Raw genomic sequence first — 17,713 nt, forward strand, 5'->3', positions numbered from 1 at the left:
CTCGCTGTGTCACTCGCGTTCTCTTTCTCTTCTCCTCCTCGCGCTGGCCGAGTCAACACGACGCGGCTGTATTGACAGCGATGCTGATTTTGAGTCCGCGCGTATTTTGATCAGCAAATATCACTATGTTTGCCTTATTGGCAGCAGCAGACGACGACGTGTCCCTCACATGCGCCCCGCCACGCCCCGCCACGCCCCGCCACGCCCCGCCACGCCCCGCCACGCCACCGCGCGGCGCGCTCTCGCACTCGGCGCGCTGATTGGCTGTTTACAGACGCCGCCTCTTTTATGCATGATCCACTGATTCCTAGCAGCAGTGACGGGCTGCTAGTATTGTATGTGTGTGTGTGTGTGTGACAGAGAGGGACAGAGAGAGAGGCGGGAGGAGAGTGACTATTTCTGTAAAGCGCACGCGCATGAGGCAACCCAGAGTGAAGGGCACACAGAGCGGCCGTCCTTGACTCGTCACAGCAGTGTGACATTGCAACCATCAGGTGGACGCGCAGGGTCGACTGAAAAAGAAAAAAACAATCCTCCCTGGTGTGTATTCGTTTCTACCGAGGGGTGCCCAACTCGAAAAAATCGTGTACACCTGATTACCAAAAATCGACGATTACCAAGGATTACCAGAGATTACCGAGGATTGCCGAAGATTACCGAGGATTACCTATGATTACCAAGGGTTTCCGAAGATTACCATTGACTAAAGATTACCAAGGATTGCCATTGATTACCACAGATTACCAGTGATTCCCAAAGATTACCAGTGATTCCCAAAGATTACCAGAAATTCCCAAAGATTACCAGTGATTCCCAAAGATTACCAGTGATTACCAAAGATTTCCAGGAATTTTCTTGCTGGATTACTGATAGGTTACCAAAGATTACCTGGTGATTACCGACGATTACCTGTTGATTACCAACGATTACCTAGTGATTACCATGGATTACCGGCGATTACACTGGATTACCTGTGATTACCAAGGATTACCGGCGATTACCAAGGATTACCGGCGATTACCAAGGATTACTGGCGATTACCAATGATTACCGGTGATTACCAGGGATTACCTACTCTGTGTACACCTGATTACCTCAGTTGGGCACCCCTCGGTTTCTACATACAAGCAATCAAGCTGCTGTTACCCAAAATGGAGATTTTTACAGTTCAGAAACATTTTAAAAAATATTTTTTAATGTTTTCAAATGTCCTTTATGTTTCCGCGCGGTGGTTGTCGACAGGTGACGCGTCAGCTGTGGCCCCGGTTTGACGGACAGATAGACAGACGGACGGACGGACGGACGGACGGACGGACGGACGGACGGACGGACGGACGAACGGACGGACGGACGGACGGACGGACCGACCGAGGACCGGACAGACAGACAGACAGACAGATAGACAGGCAGGCAGACAGGCAGACGCGCTGGTTTGGATGTCCTCCGCGGCCAGCGCCTGGGCGGTAGGCCGCTCGGCCGCGCGCGCGTGTGCGTGTTGCCTACGCCCCGCTCCACAGGCGCGCGGCCGCCTCAGCCCGACCTCCGCCGTGACGAAGACGGGGAAACGGGACGGAATATAGTAGGGGGAAGAGTTGGGTGACGGGTAGGGCCGGGGCGGGGCGGGCGAGGGGACTAATTTGTTTACTGCAATCAGACGATGTGTTTGCAACTGCTCCCGGCTCGCAGGCGCGTGGCAGGCCGGTGCACGGTCCCTGGAGCAGCAGCAGCAGCAGCAGTCTTTCGAGGCAAACACCTCCATCAAGAGCGGGAGGAGGGGTGAGCAGCAGGAGGAGGAGCAGGAGGAGGAGCAGGAGGAGGAGCAGGAGGAGTAGCGGGAGGAGGGGCAGGAGGAGGAGCAGGAGGAGTAGCGGGAGGGTGCCGTCGGCGTCGGGCGACGCGTGACGCCGAGGAAGGTCTATATTTGCCCGACTCCAGCGCCAGTGGCCGTGAGCGAAGGACGCGAGGGAGCTGATCAGATGATAAGCGCTGATAAGTAACAAGCGGAAAAACAAATCCATCTTTTTTGTAAGGGTGTTAAAAGAAATTTAGAGCGTAGCCCCCTTCTTTGTTTTGTACAGGCGTTACTGGCGTTACCGAGCCTTTACGGTGCCGAGAGGCAGTCAGACTCACTGTTACAAAAAACCACAGTAATAGGTCTAGGTAGAGTCATACACAAGCGCTCGGGCAATTAGGAACCTTTTTTTATGTTCTACCCGCTACTCTTCTTCTGCGATTAGTCGAAATACACTATAAGGTACAGGAGCACCATATCATAACCGCAGTCATGGTGTTGCTTTACCCTTACAGTATTTGCACAGATTATTTGATGTTTGTAGGTTATAGGGACTTTGTATGAGGATAGGGTCGGGAGTTGACCGCCAACATCAAAGTTCAAAAATGTTTGCATTCTTAGAGACTGGGACTGGCAGTTGGCAGTACAGGTGGTTTGCCTAGTGTATCTTATAGGCAAAATATGGCGTACGGTTCTGTACTGTGACAAACCGTGGACAAAATGCTGTAGTCATCTGCTATAGTTGAATACGCTGTTTTTAACACTTCTCGGAAAACTTCGGCAGGGAAGTCCGCAAGTCCGCGCGAGGTGTACGCGAGACGTACGCTCGCGACAGGGGAGCGACACGAGAGTTCCGTAGAGAGCCGGACGCGGACGCTGTACACGACCGGCGGCCAGCGCCTATGTCGTCGTCCCGCCTGTCCGTCGTTAGTGCGATGTTTTGTCAGGAGGAAACGGCCGACTCGCGTGTGTGGTGTGTCTGCAGCCTTAACGGCTCGAGATACTGTATCTTGTACGACTTTGTTACTCGGCCAGTAATGGCTCCCAGTGACTCACCAAGCACAGTCCCGGATTGGCCTCCTCCTCCTCCTCCTCCTCCTTCTTCTTCTTCTTCTTCTTCACCTGCTTGTCTTCGCCGCTGTGCCCGTAAGGCGCCAGGCCCCTGAGGTAGGCAAACCCACCCGCACCTGCCTCCTCTCTGCATCACCTGGTACTTATTCTCCCATTAATAATTCAAATATCAAAATCTCCTTCTTTTTCTCCTCCTCTTTCTTGATTCTTCTTGACTCCGCTGCCGATGGGGCGCTACAAGGTGGGTGCCGCTCACCGGTTGTCGCCCCCTCCTGCTGCCGCTTTGCTCCGTCAGCCATAGGCAGCTCCGCGCGCAGAGTTTCTGCTGGTAAATGAGGCAATATGTTCCCTGTCAGCAGATACAAACACAAATAATGGAGAAAAAAAACTGCCGCCAGCCCCCCGCCCACCCTTCTTCTTTTACCCCTTGCCTCCTGCTCCTACTTCCTCGCGCTCCCTACTTCACACTCGGGGCATGTCTGCCGCGGCTGCGTCCGAGCCCCGCGCCCCCGCGGCCCCGGGCCCCCCTCGCTCCGTGACCGCGTCCTCTCCGCACGCAGCCCCGGCGCGTTGTGATGCGGTGCTGGGCGCGCCGGCCGGGCCCGCCGGGGCTGAGGTCACGTGATTGCGAGAGGATTGTCCGGGGGGGGGGGGAGGATGGCGATAGCACGGGTGCTTAACGCAGCGCCAGCGCCCGGGCGTTTGGACCTTAAAGGGCGCCGCCCAGGAGCGTGTCGCTGCGCCGAATTTCAAAAGTTATCGCCCCGCTCTCCCACCTTCTTACAGCGGCCCCCTCTCTGTCCCGCTGCTGCGGCGGGGACGGGGAGAGGGGAAGTTGCCGGGGCCGCTGCTTTAGGAAAACACACACAACCCTCTGGCGTATTTTTCGTTTGGCGCTACCCACCACGGGGGTCGTTACGGGGAACTACCAAAAGGGACTTGTTTGCAAGAATACAATTCACGGACTATACCGGGTGTTGCATAAAAGACACAGGTGCCCGGGCGGGTTTGCCTACCCAAGGGCCTATGGCGCCTTACGGGTAGAGCGGGTAGGCAAACCCGCCCGGGCACCTGTGTCTTTTATGCAACGCCCGGTACTTCCTCATAAAATACCACAGACAAGTAAGTGTATGTAAAAAAGCGTGCGAGGAAACTCATATGTTTGAATAGATTTACGCGTTGGTCATTCCCTTCACGGTGCATGATTCGTTTGGGTGAATTTTTCTCCAGTAATTCGCAGTTGGCATTCTTGCGGTGGTGCACGGTGCACGGCCGTGCCCACTGCGCGAAGTGTATTATCCGCGTTAACGTGAAGATAGAGGGCCGTTCTGAAGTTATGCACTGCTCGTCGTCGCCAGTCGTTGAAATGCGGGAATCCTTTTTGTCATATAAATTGGTCGCTAGATGCTGCTCAACAGCAGGGAGGTTGGTTTTATGTTTGGGGGGGGGGGGGCACTGGGCAAGCAGGCACCAGGGCCTCTATCGGGGTTGCACTGCACCGCCCGGCCCCTCGTAGGGAGGAAGGCCAGTGCCGCACTGCGGTAGTAGTCACACGGGCGGGGCGGGGCGGAGCCGCATACGTCAGCGATCAGTCTTCATGTTCCATTTGTCTGCACTCTCCCTCTCTCCCTCAGCACTCCGGCCGACGCGGTGCAGGGTGCAGCGGGCCCTCACAGACACAGCGAGGAGCCCGGCCCGCCCTCGCCCGCCTGCCGCGGTGCTTTGAACTGGGGAATTACCTGAGGCGCACGGCCTCCCGAGAGCTCGTCATCTCCGATCTTCTTATTTTTAGCACGCCCGTCCCCTTCTGCTTTAAAAATAATGTTCTGAGCGGGCTTATGCAACTCCTCTCGTGTCTGTCGGACTGTCGTGTAAGAGGAAAGGAGGTGAGCTAGCGGTTTGCAAATTTCATAGTATCTCAGGGCTCACTCCTGAACACCGAAACGCCCGGTACAAATCCCGGCAACCATCCCTAAGGGAGTTTCAAAGAAAAAGAGGTAGATCCAAAAAGGGGGATCAAAAATTTTGTCCGTTTGGCTCTTTCACCCGTTTGGGCGCTGAAGGTTTTTTCTTGGCGAAAATACGCCGAAAATGACTACGCAGTACATAAAGACGTACAAGACAAGGGGCTATCAATCTAATCAAAAACCGACAAAAAGGTAACACCCCCCCCCCCCAAAAAAAAGGGGGGGGGCACTGTCTGAATCGAGACCATTCCCCCGATATGCCGTCTTATTTTTAACCGTTTCGGAGCTAGAGGTGGATATATTTAAAACAATTGGCAAAAGGTTCAGTTTTAAGAATTTTCGAAAAACAATACAATCTAAAACTGCTTGTGAGATATCAGCACGCAAAGTGAGCCCCTTACCCCTTTTTTTCGCTCATTTCCCTCTAGTGTGACGCACGTCGGAGAAAGAAAGTTATCCGTACAGCTAAATCTTTGCATGATTGCATACAAATGAATATGCACAAAAGTATTCAAGTTAACGCAGAAATACGTGCAAAAAATTGTAAATGTGTCGCATAGTATCATATTTTTAGTACCAATGGGACTGCAGTTTAATGTGTGATACCATTTGTGTAGGCCTACTCTGGAAACCCAAGTGTGTACTTGAATGCAGTATCTGCTGCATACCTACATGTATGCAGCAGGAGGTAGTGTTTACTTAGTTAAGTACACACTAAATCTCCTGCATAAATGTATGGAGATTTTAGTGTGCACTTGACCAAGTACACACTACCTCCTGTATACTTGCTAAGTACACAGGACCTCCTGTGCATACATGTAGGTATGAAAGAGATACTGCATTCAAGTACACACTTGGGTTGCCCGAGTACTGTAGTTATACGTGTAGGATACGATTTGTACTACAGTTTCTTGTGTAGGACCCCCTGTGTCCGACAGTGAAAAGTATTGCACTGCTCGGCACTTGTAACTGTAGGACACCATGATTTGAATTTGCAAGACCAGTCTGCGTTCTGGAAAGAAGGGTATGTCTTTCTAGCAATCTTTATTATCACAATATCACTAAATTTAATATCACAGTGTGTCTTACTCATTAACACTGTATACACAATAAAATTTGTATTAGGAAGGCATTTCCTTCACATATTATTGAAACAATCATCCTTTATCAGCTACTTACAAATGACTCAAAACCATCAAAAAATTCCTCCTTTCCTTCAACAGATTTTAAAACAATAGCAATATTTTTAATACTTTCAGATATGCTATTCAGGTTTATGGAATCTCTGAACCATAAAAATTCATCTTCCATAACTTCCTCCTGAAGTATGCAGCTTGGAGAAATGGATGATTTCAATTCTAACATCCCCATCATACTTCTTATGGCTTGAAAGCACATTTTCTCCTATAAGGCAACATAAAGCAATTGAATGACACGCTATGAAAAAAGCTTTTTTGAATAATAAGGGTATGAGTATATTTAGATCACTTACCTCTGTCGCAGGTCCCTCAAACTTTCCTTCTTGAATGTCTTGGAGAGTTTTTACAATCACTTCCTTCTGTTTAGAAATACAAAAAATAACTCAACGCACATAATACATTTTGACAAGATAATTCAAATTTTAAAAACCTACCACTTTAAAAAAATTGGGAGGTTGTACTACACCAAGTTTTAATGAAATTACTTGGAATTGTAACCAATCTGGTCTTAAATTACTGACAGTTTCTAATACATTTGGCATTCCTGTAAAAACAATGAAAATTAGGTGGCATTATTACATTTATTGTTTTTCTAAACTTTTTGTAATTTACCTTTTATTTCAAAGTAGAGACTTTCAGCATAATTTCTTGAAATGGGACCCATATATGGGATACAAGCATTTTCTTGCCTTTGAATAATTATGGCATAGAGACTGATTAACTCCTGCGAAAAAGAGGACAACTGATTATTAGTTACTATAACATTCAATGAAATAAAAATATATAAAAACAGATTAAATTGGTAACTCACTCTACAAAGTTCATGCAAGCTGGGCTCTTCACAACTCTTTGAAAATAGATGAAAAACTTTTTTAACTTTTTGGTTTATACAACCAAAATTATTGCGCTCCTTCCATGTTACCTGTGATAAAACAGGTGATATATCTGTCCTGTAATTGGCGAAATGATATTTATTCAAAAATTATAAAAAGCTTGAGAAAATACCAAACTAAATGTGAGAGCATGAGCTTCATACCTAAATGGGCGACATTTTATGGTCCAGTGTTTTACCAACCATACTGTGGTATTGTTTTTGAATAGGTCTGTAAAAACTTTAAGTAACATAGTTACTCTTTTCAGTTTTTCGCCCTTAGATTTGGTAAAATATTTCTTCTCCTTTTCTTTTTCTTTTTGCCAAGCTACATTGGCAATGTCAAAAAATTCGCTAGAAGTTTCAGAATATGGTTTATCACCCTGTAAAAGAATAAGAGCACAATAAAAAGACTCATCTGTGTTGGTCAATTTTATGGAACTGGATTGCAGGACTGACATGTCTACCCACATTTGTAGTTACACTTTACCATACGCACACGCACGCGAGCGCGTGGGTTTGCCTATCATCTGCGACTACGGCGGCTTTTTGACCAAGTTGGCCACCCACCCGCACTCGTGCATGCAGTAACAGTCTAACGACAGAAGTGGGCTGGTACACACTTAAAAAGTCACCTTACTTACATTTCTGTCAGTTTCTTGCTCCTCTACATGTTCTTCTAATAAGGCTTCTTCTGTCTTTTCCAGAATTTTTTCAAACCAATCCTCACACAACTGTAAGGTGCATTGTAAGGTGCAATTAGAAACTGTCACAAAATAGTTTACAGATAAAGTGCAGGTATGTTACTTTACCTTCAAATAATATTTCCGCATCCGCGCTTTGCATGTTGGGTGAAAGAACAGCTGCTTGTTTAAAACAGTAATTCCAATCAAAAAATCCGCAAAGGATGCTACATTCTAAAAAGAATAGAAAATTGATTGGCATCAGCAAGACATAATATTTATGAATGTTAGTAGATGATGTGACCCAGCAGCAAAAGGCAATGTGGCAACGCCCCACCATCTTCCAATTATAACTTAAACCTAAGGGATTCGACTTGACTTCAAATCATAAAAATTCTTAAGAACAAGTAAAATGACGTTTACTTTAACTTGACGTCCTCTACGCGGGTGTATCACCACTATAGCAGAAAACTTTATGCCATTGCCACATTGACTATGGTCGGTGGATCACATCATCTGTAAATGAAATGTTACTTGTTAAGGAAGAACAAAATAAAGGCTATGTCAACTTACAAAATCACTTGATCCAACTAAAAGTTTGATCAATAGGTTTGCAAGAGTTAAGTTGAGATATTTTTTACTGCCCACAGTTCTAAGCATTAATCTAAGAGCAAAACATTGCAGTTTCTCTTCATTTAAAATTTCTGTCTCAATAATTGATTGAAAAATGAGTCCAGTTGGTACTGGTGAGCCTGATATAAGTTCTCTGCTGTGATTGTCAGCACATAACTTAGGGTTCAAAGTACAGATAGTATTTATTCCTCTCAAACTTCCTGTCATTATTGAATTGAACATATTTCTTCGCACGTTTTGTAAATCAATTGACACATTTGATATATTTAATGAGAAGTTTTTTCCTGGAGAGGGTATCATTTCAACTTCTACATCATTGGTTTTAAGACATGGTTTATCATCAGAAATATCTGAGTTCCAGGACCCCTCGTCACTGAAATATTCAAAATGCTGTTTGAAACCCAGTTCTTCCGACGAATTATGATCAGCACTCTTTTTTTCTGCTTTTGTAAAAACATGAGGCAACTCATCACTATTAACAATGTCATTGTAGTCATCCTCTTCTTTTTTAACTATTGTCATTTTTTGTTCTGGAACACACTGTTTTTCTTCTTTGATGAAAATGTTCGGCAAACTATCACTATCATCGCTGTCATTACAGTCATCCACTTCTTTTACAAATAATGTCAATTTCTGTTCTAAAGCAGTCCTTTTTTCTGCTTTAGCAAATACTTTATGCAAATCATTACTACCACTGCTATCATCAGAGTCAGATATTAAAATGACGTCATCACCACCATCATTAATATTTGCATTTTTATAATCGTCATCATCTTCATCATCAGATGAAGATATTATGATAACATCTTCATCAGTGTTTGAACGCTTTCTCTTCCAGCTCAATTTTTTTGGAGACAAAAAGAATGACTTCTGTGCCATCTTCATGTCAATTTATATTCTTCGAGCAAATCAAATTTATGGAGTAGTCAGATTGTTTAATGGCACTGATTAGTGCACACAGTTTGAGAGGTTAGGGGAGTACTTACAACCACCACCTCTCAAAAAACTGTCCGAACAAGTATTTCTTCCCTATCAGCACACTAAACTCAGAAGAAAATCTGAACGCTGAGGTTTTCTAACGAAGAAATGGTTATTAAAAATCACATCAAAAGAAGAAACATGCTACATAGATTAAAAACAACAACAACCGCCACCGCCATCAACCGCAACCGCAATCACAACCAAACAACTTCTCATCTATCCCTTCTGCTTGTTTACAAACAAAATATTACGAAATCTGTGATTGGATTTATTCAAAACCAAAACCACAAGAAATTACACTTGGCCGTGTTCATTTTACGTCATAGGTTCAGCTGAATTTAAATTTAAATGCTCTGTTGCTTTTTGTCTTGGTTTGCCTACTTGAGTTAGGTTTCGGGTTTGGTTAGATTGGGGTTTGAGGCTTATAATACATTTATGTCTATTTCTCTAAAAGTTACGTTGGTGGGCATATGTGATGCTGGATTAATTTGTGCCTCCTTATCTTGGTGCATTCCTGCACTTTCTCAATTTTAAACTATAAATTAAATTCATTTATTCTCCTGAATTAGAAGCTGTGTAATGAGTAACAATCTGAACACTACTATTAGGAGTAGCTCATGATGGCGATCCTTGAGGATAGCTAGCTCATGTAGTACCGATGATTGTTTATACATCAATACATAAAATAGTCATAAAATAGTAGTTCAAAGAAAGAAGACTAAATCAATTGTAATATACGATATATATTTATTCATATTTTAGTTCCTTGAATATAAATGGATTAGTTAATGTCATATGGTAAAATGAAAAAAACAAAACATTACAATGTACAATGTACCATCCAAACATTCAGACCACAGACACAAATAAAATTTTTTATTTGAATTGGACTGCTAACCTTGGGTTAAAAAAACATTTTGATGAATATTAACAATCACCCTACTTCTGTATTTTTAACAGGAATGATTTCACCCAGTCTGGTGGTGCATGAGTAACCTTAACAGGTTTCACTTGCTCCTACATTATATTGCACCAGTGCAAAGCCTTCCATATTCTCTTACAAGGAAAGACGAACATCTACAACAGAGTGATTTTCACAGCCATATTCCAGGGAAGTGTGGGGAAATAGTACAGTGGAGATTATTTTTAATTTGAAACAAAATATTACATATAGTAAGTATGCTGTTACCACAGAAGAAAATTAACAGAAAAATTCCTAGCTTGAGTCAGAGATGTACTGTTTAACACGTTGAGTACCACGTGGGCACAAGGTGGGAATGGTGGCCATACCTTGCTGGGACTCAACGTGTAATGAGTCAAATCAATAGAAATGCAAGAACAGAGGAGAGTTGTAAGTGAATACCATTGGTGCAGAAGATTTTGATGGTTTTAGTTTGGTGAGGTGAGGCGTCTTATTTGATCCAAAGGCTACAATGGGCTAGGCAAACTTAACAAAAAAAAAAATCACCATCCACAAACTGTTTGAGGCTGCCTCAGTTGCAGTGAGGCACCTCACATATCATAAGACCAAAATCACTGTAACAGTCGCTTTTCTAACAAATAAGAATGAGTATGTTTTCTTTTTTACCTCACTGACATACCATGGAAAGACAGCCTATGAAGAGTTGGTGGCAAAATATAATACAACACAAACGTTGTGACTAAATAATGAATCTCTAAATTAAGACATGCTAGACCAATGCCGTTAATACCCATGTAGTATCATATGCCTTATAAAGATAGTTTTCTATGCAACAGCAAAATGCTTCATTCACTGGTGTCAGGTATTCACTTGCACAATAAAGAACATGAGAATGAAATGAAAAGCTCTAATAACTCGTTATATCACCATTCTATTCATAAATCTTTGGCAAGTAAATGGGATTTGTGTAGAATCTTCATCACATAATTTTAATTAAAAGGAAACTGCCCTTGATTATTTGTCACTAGGCCTTCATTACATTCTGTTAAGGTAACTAACAGACATTATATGTGTGTCTACAAAATCTTTAAAGGTGATTAATATCTAAATGACATTCAAGACCTAAACATACACAGCGTTGTTAAAAACCGCAAAAACTTAAGATTCCACTAAATTATGTACAAAGGAATTAAGATTTGTTTAAAAATAAAACATTTGTTGATTATAAACTATACATTGACATTAATTAGAAAATTAAAATATTCACCTTTTAGATGAAATATAAAACATGGCAAAATGAACATGAGACAGAAACTGTGACAGTTTTCTATTGTAAAAAAAAAAATAATAAAAAAATCATTAAGAAGAAAATCTGAGAACGGAACCAATTGGCCCTTAAAAACTTAAGGAAGATACAAAAATTTATGGCCGAGCAATTTCTTTCATGAAAACTCAAGAGATTACTTGTAAAATGCTGAAAATTGAAAGATTGTGCAAATGCTACGGAGCAAAATAAAAATGTATTCAATCCTTATAATACTGATCAAAAATAGTCTGAACAGATTACATAATAGTTGTACTAATTAGAGCTCAAATATGGCACCTACCGACATAAACTATGTGCAAAATGAATATCTACTAGACAACACAAATGGAACAAAAGCAATAAACATAACATGTTCAAGTTGATTTTGAAATAGCAGATGTCCAATATTGACCAATAAAATTAAAGCAGGTATGGTCGCAATCGTTTTTAAAAAAAAATTCATTGGTACAAGAGAAGGAACCAACATAATGCACTATGAACCTTTACAAAAATATGTAGAAGTAATTGTCATTTTCAGGGTGCATTCCATTAAGAACTAAAGACATCCATGTACAGTGCAAATGATGAATGGAAAGTACAGCAAATAATAATCAGTCGCAATCTGTTCAAAATTATACCTTTTAACCTTTCAAAGCTTGTGCTTCTGTACAGAAAAGCAATACAGATAGATATTTTTCACACATCAGCACCTACTTGAAGTGATGCTTTAACATTCATCTATGATTGCTTACAAAGTTATAACAGCTACTTGAAGTGCATTGTTTTGAATACTTGGGATAGCAATAAATTAAATAACTCTCTACTGTAGTCAAACTGTCAAATTGTTCCTGAAGCAAGGTTTCTCCCATAACACTAAAATATGAAACAACAAAAAAGAAAAATACTGACATTTGCAAAAATAGCTCACAGGACAGTTGAATGGTTGGTTCCTTGTACTATTTGGCACATATGGCAGATCTGATGAAGAGTAATGGATCAATTTGAGTGCAACCAATTGCATATGCATTTTGTGTGTTTTGGTGAAATATAATTGTTCAACTTGCATGCTGCTTAAAAACCAACATCTACTTGGAATCATAAGAGTGCAAGAAGCAGTATTTTTCCTTTTTGTTGATTGCCAAATGACTAATTTCAGGAAAATGAGAAATGTTTGGTTAAATATCATTTTTTGTCTTTTCTAGCACCTACGTTGCTAGTTTTAGCATTTAATGTTTTTTCTGACAGAGGTGGGTGTTGATACCTGGACACAGAAGTTGGAACGGCAGCTCTTTGGTCTTCCATTCGCCCAGATTGAAGTCTTAAAATGAGGGAGAAAAAGTCTTCATCAGGAACAGTTGGAGCTTTAGTCGACGTTCCACCACCATCTGTCCCATCAACTGCCACTGTGACGTCCTCCAAGTCAACATCCTCAGGTCCACCAGGTAGAAAACTACGTTGATCTTCCAAACGAGCACACTTAAACGTGAGAATCAAAAGTTTGAAGTTAATTAACATACGATTCAATCAACATCACACTTCATCATCAGACACATCAAGATTTTCCTGTTTATGGAAGATTTTTCATTTACCTGAGATCTCATTAACATCTCTAAAAACTGGTCATCTGGTGTAGCGTCAATCCCACTAGCGAGAGACAGTCTTTGTCTTTGCCCTTGGCTACTACCAGGTGGGCACAAACCGGGTAAATGAGGAAGAGCAACTCTTTGCTCATCCATTCGCTTGCTTTGCATGCCAACAATAAGATCCAGCAGATCATCTTGAGCATCAGCTGATAAAAAAGTACATAATTTATGAATAAGTACCCACTTTTTAAAATATTGAGCCAGAGTTAAAATTCATCTATGTAAGCAAGGTAATTTTGTACAAGAACTTACCATTTGGAAGGGTTGGTGCTTTGACTGGGGGTAATTTCTGGGAAAATCCTTTAAACACAGGAAATCCATTGTTGTTGGCATGAGTATTCTCCTTATTATCTGACTTTTTGAGAGAGCATCGTTGGTCATCCATACGTTTTGATTGGAAACGAGAGAGCAGATCAAAGAACGAATCTTCATCTTCAGCATGCTCAGCCTGTTATGAATTTATTTAATTTTATACAGGAAACTAGAAAGGCAAGTTTTGCCAAAATAAAGATGTACAGACTGAACAGAAGAACAGATACATACCATGCATGCATCAACTGACCCACTTGATGTTGCAGCTGCAGATGCTGTTGGAGATGTTCTCTGCTTCCCATCTGGTGTTAGCTGTGAACAAATAAAACTTTTACGGACAGGTCAGAGGATTGATTTCGATTCCACTTGATATCCAATTGCATAGGATAGGTAAGAGGCCGTTCACATAATAACATCACGCAAATTTTGGGCGATTTTCCCCTTCCCAAATGTCACCCTAACCATCTAATGCCTTCAGGATAGGACTGTCACGCGGGCAGAGCCCCCTCCCCGCCTAAGATGCGTAATGTAATTTGTGAAAGACCCCTAACAAAAATTAGATAACTAAAGCAGTATTGTTTAACAGTTTTTGGTTTTAGTTACAGTACAGTAAAATTCCAAAAGCTATTAAATCCCAGGTTGCAAAAAGAAACTATCCTGTTAAAAAAAACTCATCACATGCATCTATTTACAATTTTAGATAGGTTCTTCAGCTTCAAACAGACTATGATGCAACCCAAAGCAACATCACCAAACTACATACAAGATATCAATTACAAACACAAACAAATACCAGTATGTTGTTGCTCTATCTTTTATAAAGAAAAAAAGAATTAAAAAAACTAAAAATTCTACAAACAAAGCAGTACACAATAAGAAAAAATTACAAGCTACTTCAACCAGGAAAATTAATTGGTAATGAACAGGTCAGACCCAGAGAAGGGTAGGTGTAGTAAAGAGGAACAATGAACCTGCCAGGCCAGGTGTCCATAACTTACAGTAACATATAAATAGTGTTAGTTACAGAAGTCATTTAAAGGTTTGTGTTAAGGATAGCAAATTTAAAAAAAGAATCAGATGAATATTAGACATAGGCAAATTAGCAAGACCCACATTAAAATATGCATGGGTGGACCTACCAGTTGGGGGCTCTACTCCTTGTGTCCACTCATTTAATCAAATCAGTAAATTTTTATCACAGAGGGCGTTTAAAAATTACAAATTCTTATCATTTTGATGGTTTACATACTGTAATTTTAACACATTTAGTGCAGCTGTGCAACCTGAATCACATTGTTGTGCCACACTGCATCTGATAAAGAGTACTTTTTTGTTAAGTTATGGATCCCTGTAGCATGCCTTAAGAATCTACAAGTACCACCAGTGAGATTTATAGACAGGAATCGTTTGACCAGATAGGCTTTCAAATACCTATCTATACGATTAATTCCAAATGAAATTTATGAGCAGACTCAGCCAAACCAGTTGTATGAGGATTAAAATGGGTTCTACACATGCTGAACACCTTACCACCCAGATGAGTGCGTGTTAGTGAAGTGGTCCATTAACCGGGCATCATGGGAAGGGTAAAAAAAAAAGGGAAGGGATATCTGACCTTGATCAAATCCAGTTGTTCCATGCTCTGGCGCCTCACCCTATAGCGCCGCAGCCCAGGCGAAGGTTGATTGCTCAATGCAGAGACTAGCTCTAGACTGCTTGGAGATAGATCATCAACGGGGAGGCCAAGAGCTTTGCGTAGATCACTGACGTTCATCTGAGCAGTAGCTTGACCCATAGGATCACCCAGCTATGGACAACACAGATAAATTGGTGTAAGGTTGATAGATTGATTGATTTTTTTAAAAAGCACATGTTTGGATGAGTTTGAAGATCACACCTCTTTTGATATTTCTAAGTGTCTTGTTGCAAAATGAAGGGCCTTTTCATGGTTTGCCATAGCAGCATGAGCATTTCCCAAACTCCAACATGCTCGCCCTATGGCAAAAATAACACAAGTAATTATAAAAAAATCAAACAAAAAGCCCAACATAGACTTGGCTATACACATAAACTGGCACAATACCTTCTCCCACACGGTCCATTAACTGTTGAGCGATTATTAAATGTCTCAAATGATACTCAATTGCAGTTTGATAATCTCGTAATAGGGTGTAAGTATTCCCTAAACTGTAGCAAGCCTGTGCTTCTACAGCTCGATCTCCTAGTTCTTGAGCCAGTACAAGTGTTCTCCTAAAGAATTGATAAATTTGAAATTATTAAATACAAAGAGGGATTAAATTATGAATCATTAGAAGGGATACATTTATGCTCATACTTATAATGTTCTGCAGCTGCCTCAAATTCTCCAAGAAATATGTGAGAATTGCCAAGATTGCTGTTAGCTCTCCTCTCTGCCGCACGATCTCCAAATTCTCTGGCAATTTTTAACCGCTGAGCAAGAAACAAAACCAAAGGAAAATTAGAAGGAAAGTTCTACTACATCAGTAATGTGTGTCCTTTAAAAATAACACAGTTCTTTCCTACCTCTTCATGATATCGAATGGCTTGCTGAAAATCACCTAACAAATAGTAGGTGTTGCCAAGATTGCCACAGGCTCTGCCCTGGGCTGCAGTATCATTCAGTTCCCGCATAAGTTTTAAGTTCTCCCTAAAAAAATTATTAAAAAAAAACTGTAGTGCAAAGCTTTCAGGTGACACCCTAACATTTATTATTGTTTAATAAGTTGGTGTAAAACTCATACTCATAATAATGAACTGCTTCTTTCAAACAGGTGCGGACATCTTCTGGAAATTCTCCTGGGTCCTGCTGACCCACACGTCCAATATGTTTGCCTTTGGCATGATAGACATTTCCCAAATTATACAATGCTCTTCCTTCACTTAACTAAAACATTGAAAAGTACATTTAATGAATATTAGCAATAACAGTGGAGGCACTTAGCTGAGAATAGCATATTAAACTGAGTGGGGTTTACCTTGTCACCCAACTCCCTTGATATTTCAAGGTGTCGTTTGCAGCATATCATGGCTTCATCAAATTTCCCCATCACTTTCAATGTATTTCCTAAATTTCCACTGGACTTTGCTTCACCTAGTTTGTCACCCATGGTCCTTGATAATCAGGGAACAGAGATTTATGTCAAGAGAACTCTTTTTATCTTCTAAACAATCAAGAAACTTTGAAAAATTGTACCTTGCAAGTGTTAAGTCATGCTTGTGATACTGCATAGCCTTTGCATAGTCACCAAGATAAAAGTAGGCATTTCCTAACTGACTGTAGATGGCACTCAGGGTACGTAGATCATCAGTGCCCGCCTGGATAGCTGCTTGGAAAAAGGCAACACCTGCACGGCAATCACCAGCCTTACAGAGGCGTTCTCCTTCCAAAGCTAATTCCAAACACATGTTGTTACTGTCACCACAACTCTGAAGAAAAAGATGTAAGATTTGCTGTTAATCACTTCAAAATAACAAAAAGAGTAATTTTATTTGTTTATTAACATACCTGTGTGTCGCTTGTTAGGTTTTCTGCACTTGCGCTGAGCGACATTTTCCCCACTAAGTTTTGGTAATCCTTGGATACAGTGAGCTTCCTCCTGAAGATATATCACAAATTGATTAAAATAAGCTTGCTTCTTTCATAAGAGTTTTCTTCAGTGAGAGATGAATAAGAGGACATGGGGCACCGATATACCATCAAGTGGTACCAGTGCTACCACGAATATCGTACAGTTCAAGGACTATTAGCAATTTAATATCGCCTACAAGATGGTTATTATTATGTCATAAAAACAGGCAAGGAAAAGATAACCGAAACAGATGGTATTGCTTAGTCAGTTAGTCTACATTAGAAAGCTTGCTCGGGTTAGGCTTAATGTTGTCTGTAACAGACAAACCGCACGTTGTTTTCGTTCTGAGGCAGTACAATTTACGAAACAGAGAGGTATACTTCGTTACCTTACGTTTAACACATTACAAATTCAATTTCGGAAGTGTATCGCAGAAAAAAGTGCGTTAAATCTATAACAACAATCTTCCTCTAATTATTTTTTGTGATGTCAACCAACCGTCAAAACTGCGTCGTGCAGTCGGACAACGTAAAGTTTAAGTGGTGCAATCGTTTATTAAACACGAATTGAAATATGAACAGCTTCTGAACACACTCGTATTACATGAGTGAAATATGTCATATATATTCGTTGCCAAATGTATATTTTCACGAAATTTTCAAATTCTTAGCAAGGCGTTTGAGGTATTTTGTTGGCAACAAGTTTATGCAATACGTATCATTCTTTTCTGAAAGGCGGTGGCA

At 41.4% G+C, this 17,713-nt stretch overlaps 2 protein-coding genes across 5 annotated transcripts; both read right to left on the reverse strand.

Annotated features, from left to right (window-relative positions):
* Nucleotides 1–5,834: 5,834 nt before the first annotated feature.
* On the reverse strand, nucleotides 5,835–9,692 carry LOC113211817 (uncharacterized). The gene is made up of 9 exons (XM_026430309.2): nucleotides 8,157–9,692; nucleotides 7,713–7,817; nucleotides 7,545–7,634; nucleotides 7,066–7,283; nucleotides 6,841–6,979; nucleotides 6,642–6,753; nucleotides 6,464–6,573; nucleotides 6,323–6,388; nucleotides 5,835–6,234 (listed from the first exon to the last, which is right to left on the reverse strand). Exons 1-9 carry the CDS (start codon nucleotides 9,099–9,101, stop codon nucleotides 5,998–6,000), a joined length of 2,022 nt encoding a protein of 673 aa, XP_026286094.1. The 5' UTR covers nucleotides 9,102–9,692; the 3' UTR covers nucleotides 5,835–5,997.
* Nucleotides 9,693–9,920: 228 nt separating this feature from the next.
* On the reverse strand, nucleotides 9,921–17,607 carry LOC113211816 (G-protein-signaling modulator 2). Of its 4 annotated transcripts, none has more exons than XM_052265857.1 (14): nucleotides 17,469–17,607; nucleotides 16,907–16,997; nucleotides 16,595–16,827; nucleotides 16,377–16,512; nucleotides 16,143–16,285; nucleotides 15,925–16,048; nucleotides 15,716–15,831; nucleotides 15,464–15,630; nucleotides 15,278–15,375; nucleotides 14,996–15,187; nucleotides 13,612–13,692; nucleotides 13,321–13,516; nucleotides 13,015–13,214; nucleotides 9,921–12,901 (listed from the first exon to the last, which is right to left on the reverse strand). In XM_052265857.1, the coding sequence occupies exons 2-14, from the start codon at nucleotides 16,949–16,951 to the stop codon at nucleotides 12,608–12,610; spliced, it is 2,025 nt and encodes a 674-aa protein (XP_052121817.1). In that variant the 5' UTR covers nucleotides 16,952–16,997; nucleotides 17,469–17,607; the 3' UTR covers nucleotides 9,921–12,607. The 4 variants fall into 4 exon arrangements, with proteins under 4 accessions (XP_052121817.1, XP_026286091.1, XP_026286092.1 ...); XM_026430306.2 differs by having other exon boundaries at nucleotides 17,359–17,483; XM_026430307.2 differs by having other exon boundaries at nucleotides 17,364–17,480.
* Nucleotides 17,608–17,713: the final 106 nt, after the last annotated feature.

Source organism: Frankliniella occidentalis, unplaced genomic scaffold, assembly GCF_000697945.3.
Source record: "Frankliniella occidentalis isolate FOCC.00 unplaced genomic scaffold, Focc_3.1 Scaffold31, whole genome shotgun sequence".
Taxonomy (NCBI): domain Eukaryota; kingdom Metazoa; phylum Arthropoda; class Insecta; order Thysanoptera; family Thripidae; genus Frankliniella; species Frankliniella occidentalis.

Excerpts from the sequence above, each read along its gene's own strand:
- LOC113211817 (XM_026430309.2), bottom strand. The coding sequence starts at position 9,101 with ATGAAGATGGCACAGAAGTCATTCTTTTTGTCTCCAAAAAAATTGAGC. Across the intron at positions 7,635-7,712 it reads TGCGGAAATATTATTTGAAG|TTGTGTGAGGATTGGTTTGA; the intron begins GTAAAGTAACAT and ends TGCACCTTACAG. Across the intron at positions 6,754-6,840 it reads GCTTGCATGAACTTTGTAGA|GAGTTAATCAGTCTCTATGC; the intron begins GTGAGTTACCAA and ends TCTTTTTCGCAG.
- LOC113211816 (XM_052265857.1), bottom strand. The coding sequence starts at position 16,951 with ATGTCGCTCAGCGCAAGTGCAGAAAACCTAACAAGCGACACACAG. Across the intron at positions 15,631-15,715 it reads GCAGCTGCAGAACATTATAA|GAGAACACTTGTACTGGCTC; the intron begins GTATGAGCATAA and ends TCAATTCTTTAG. Across the intron at positions 13,517-13,611 it reads GGTCAGTTGATGCATGCATG|GCTGAGCATGCTGAAGATGA; the intron begins GTATGTATCTGT and ends AATTCATAACAG.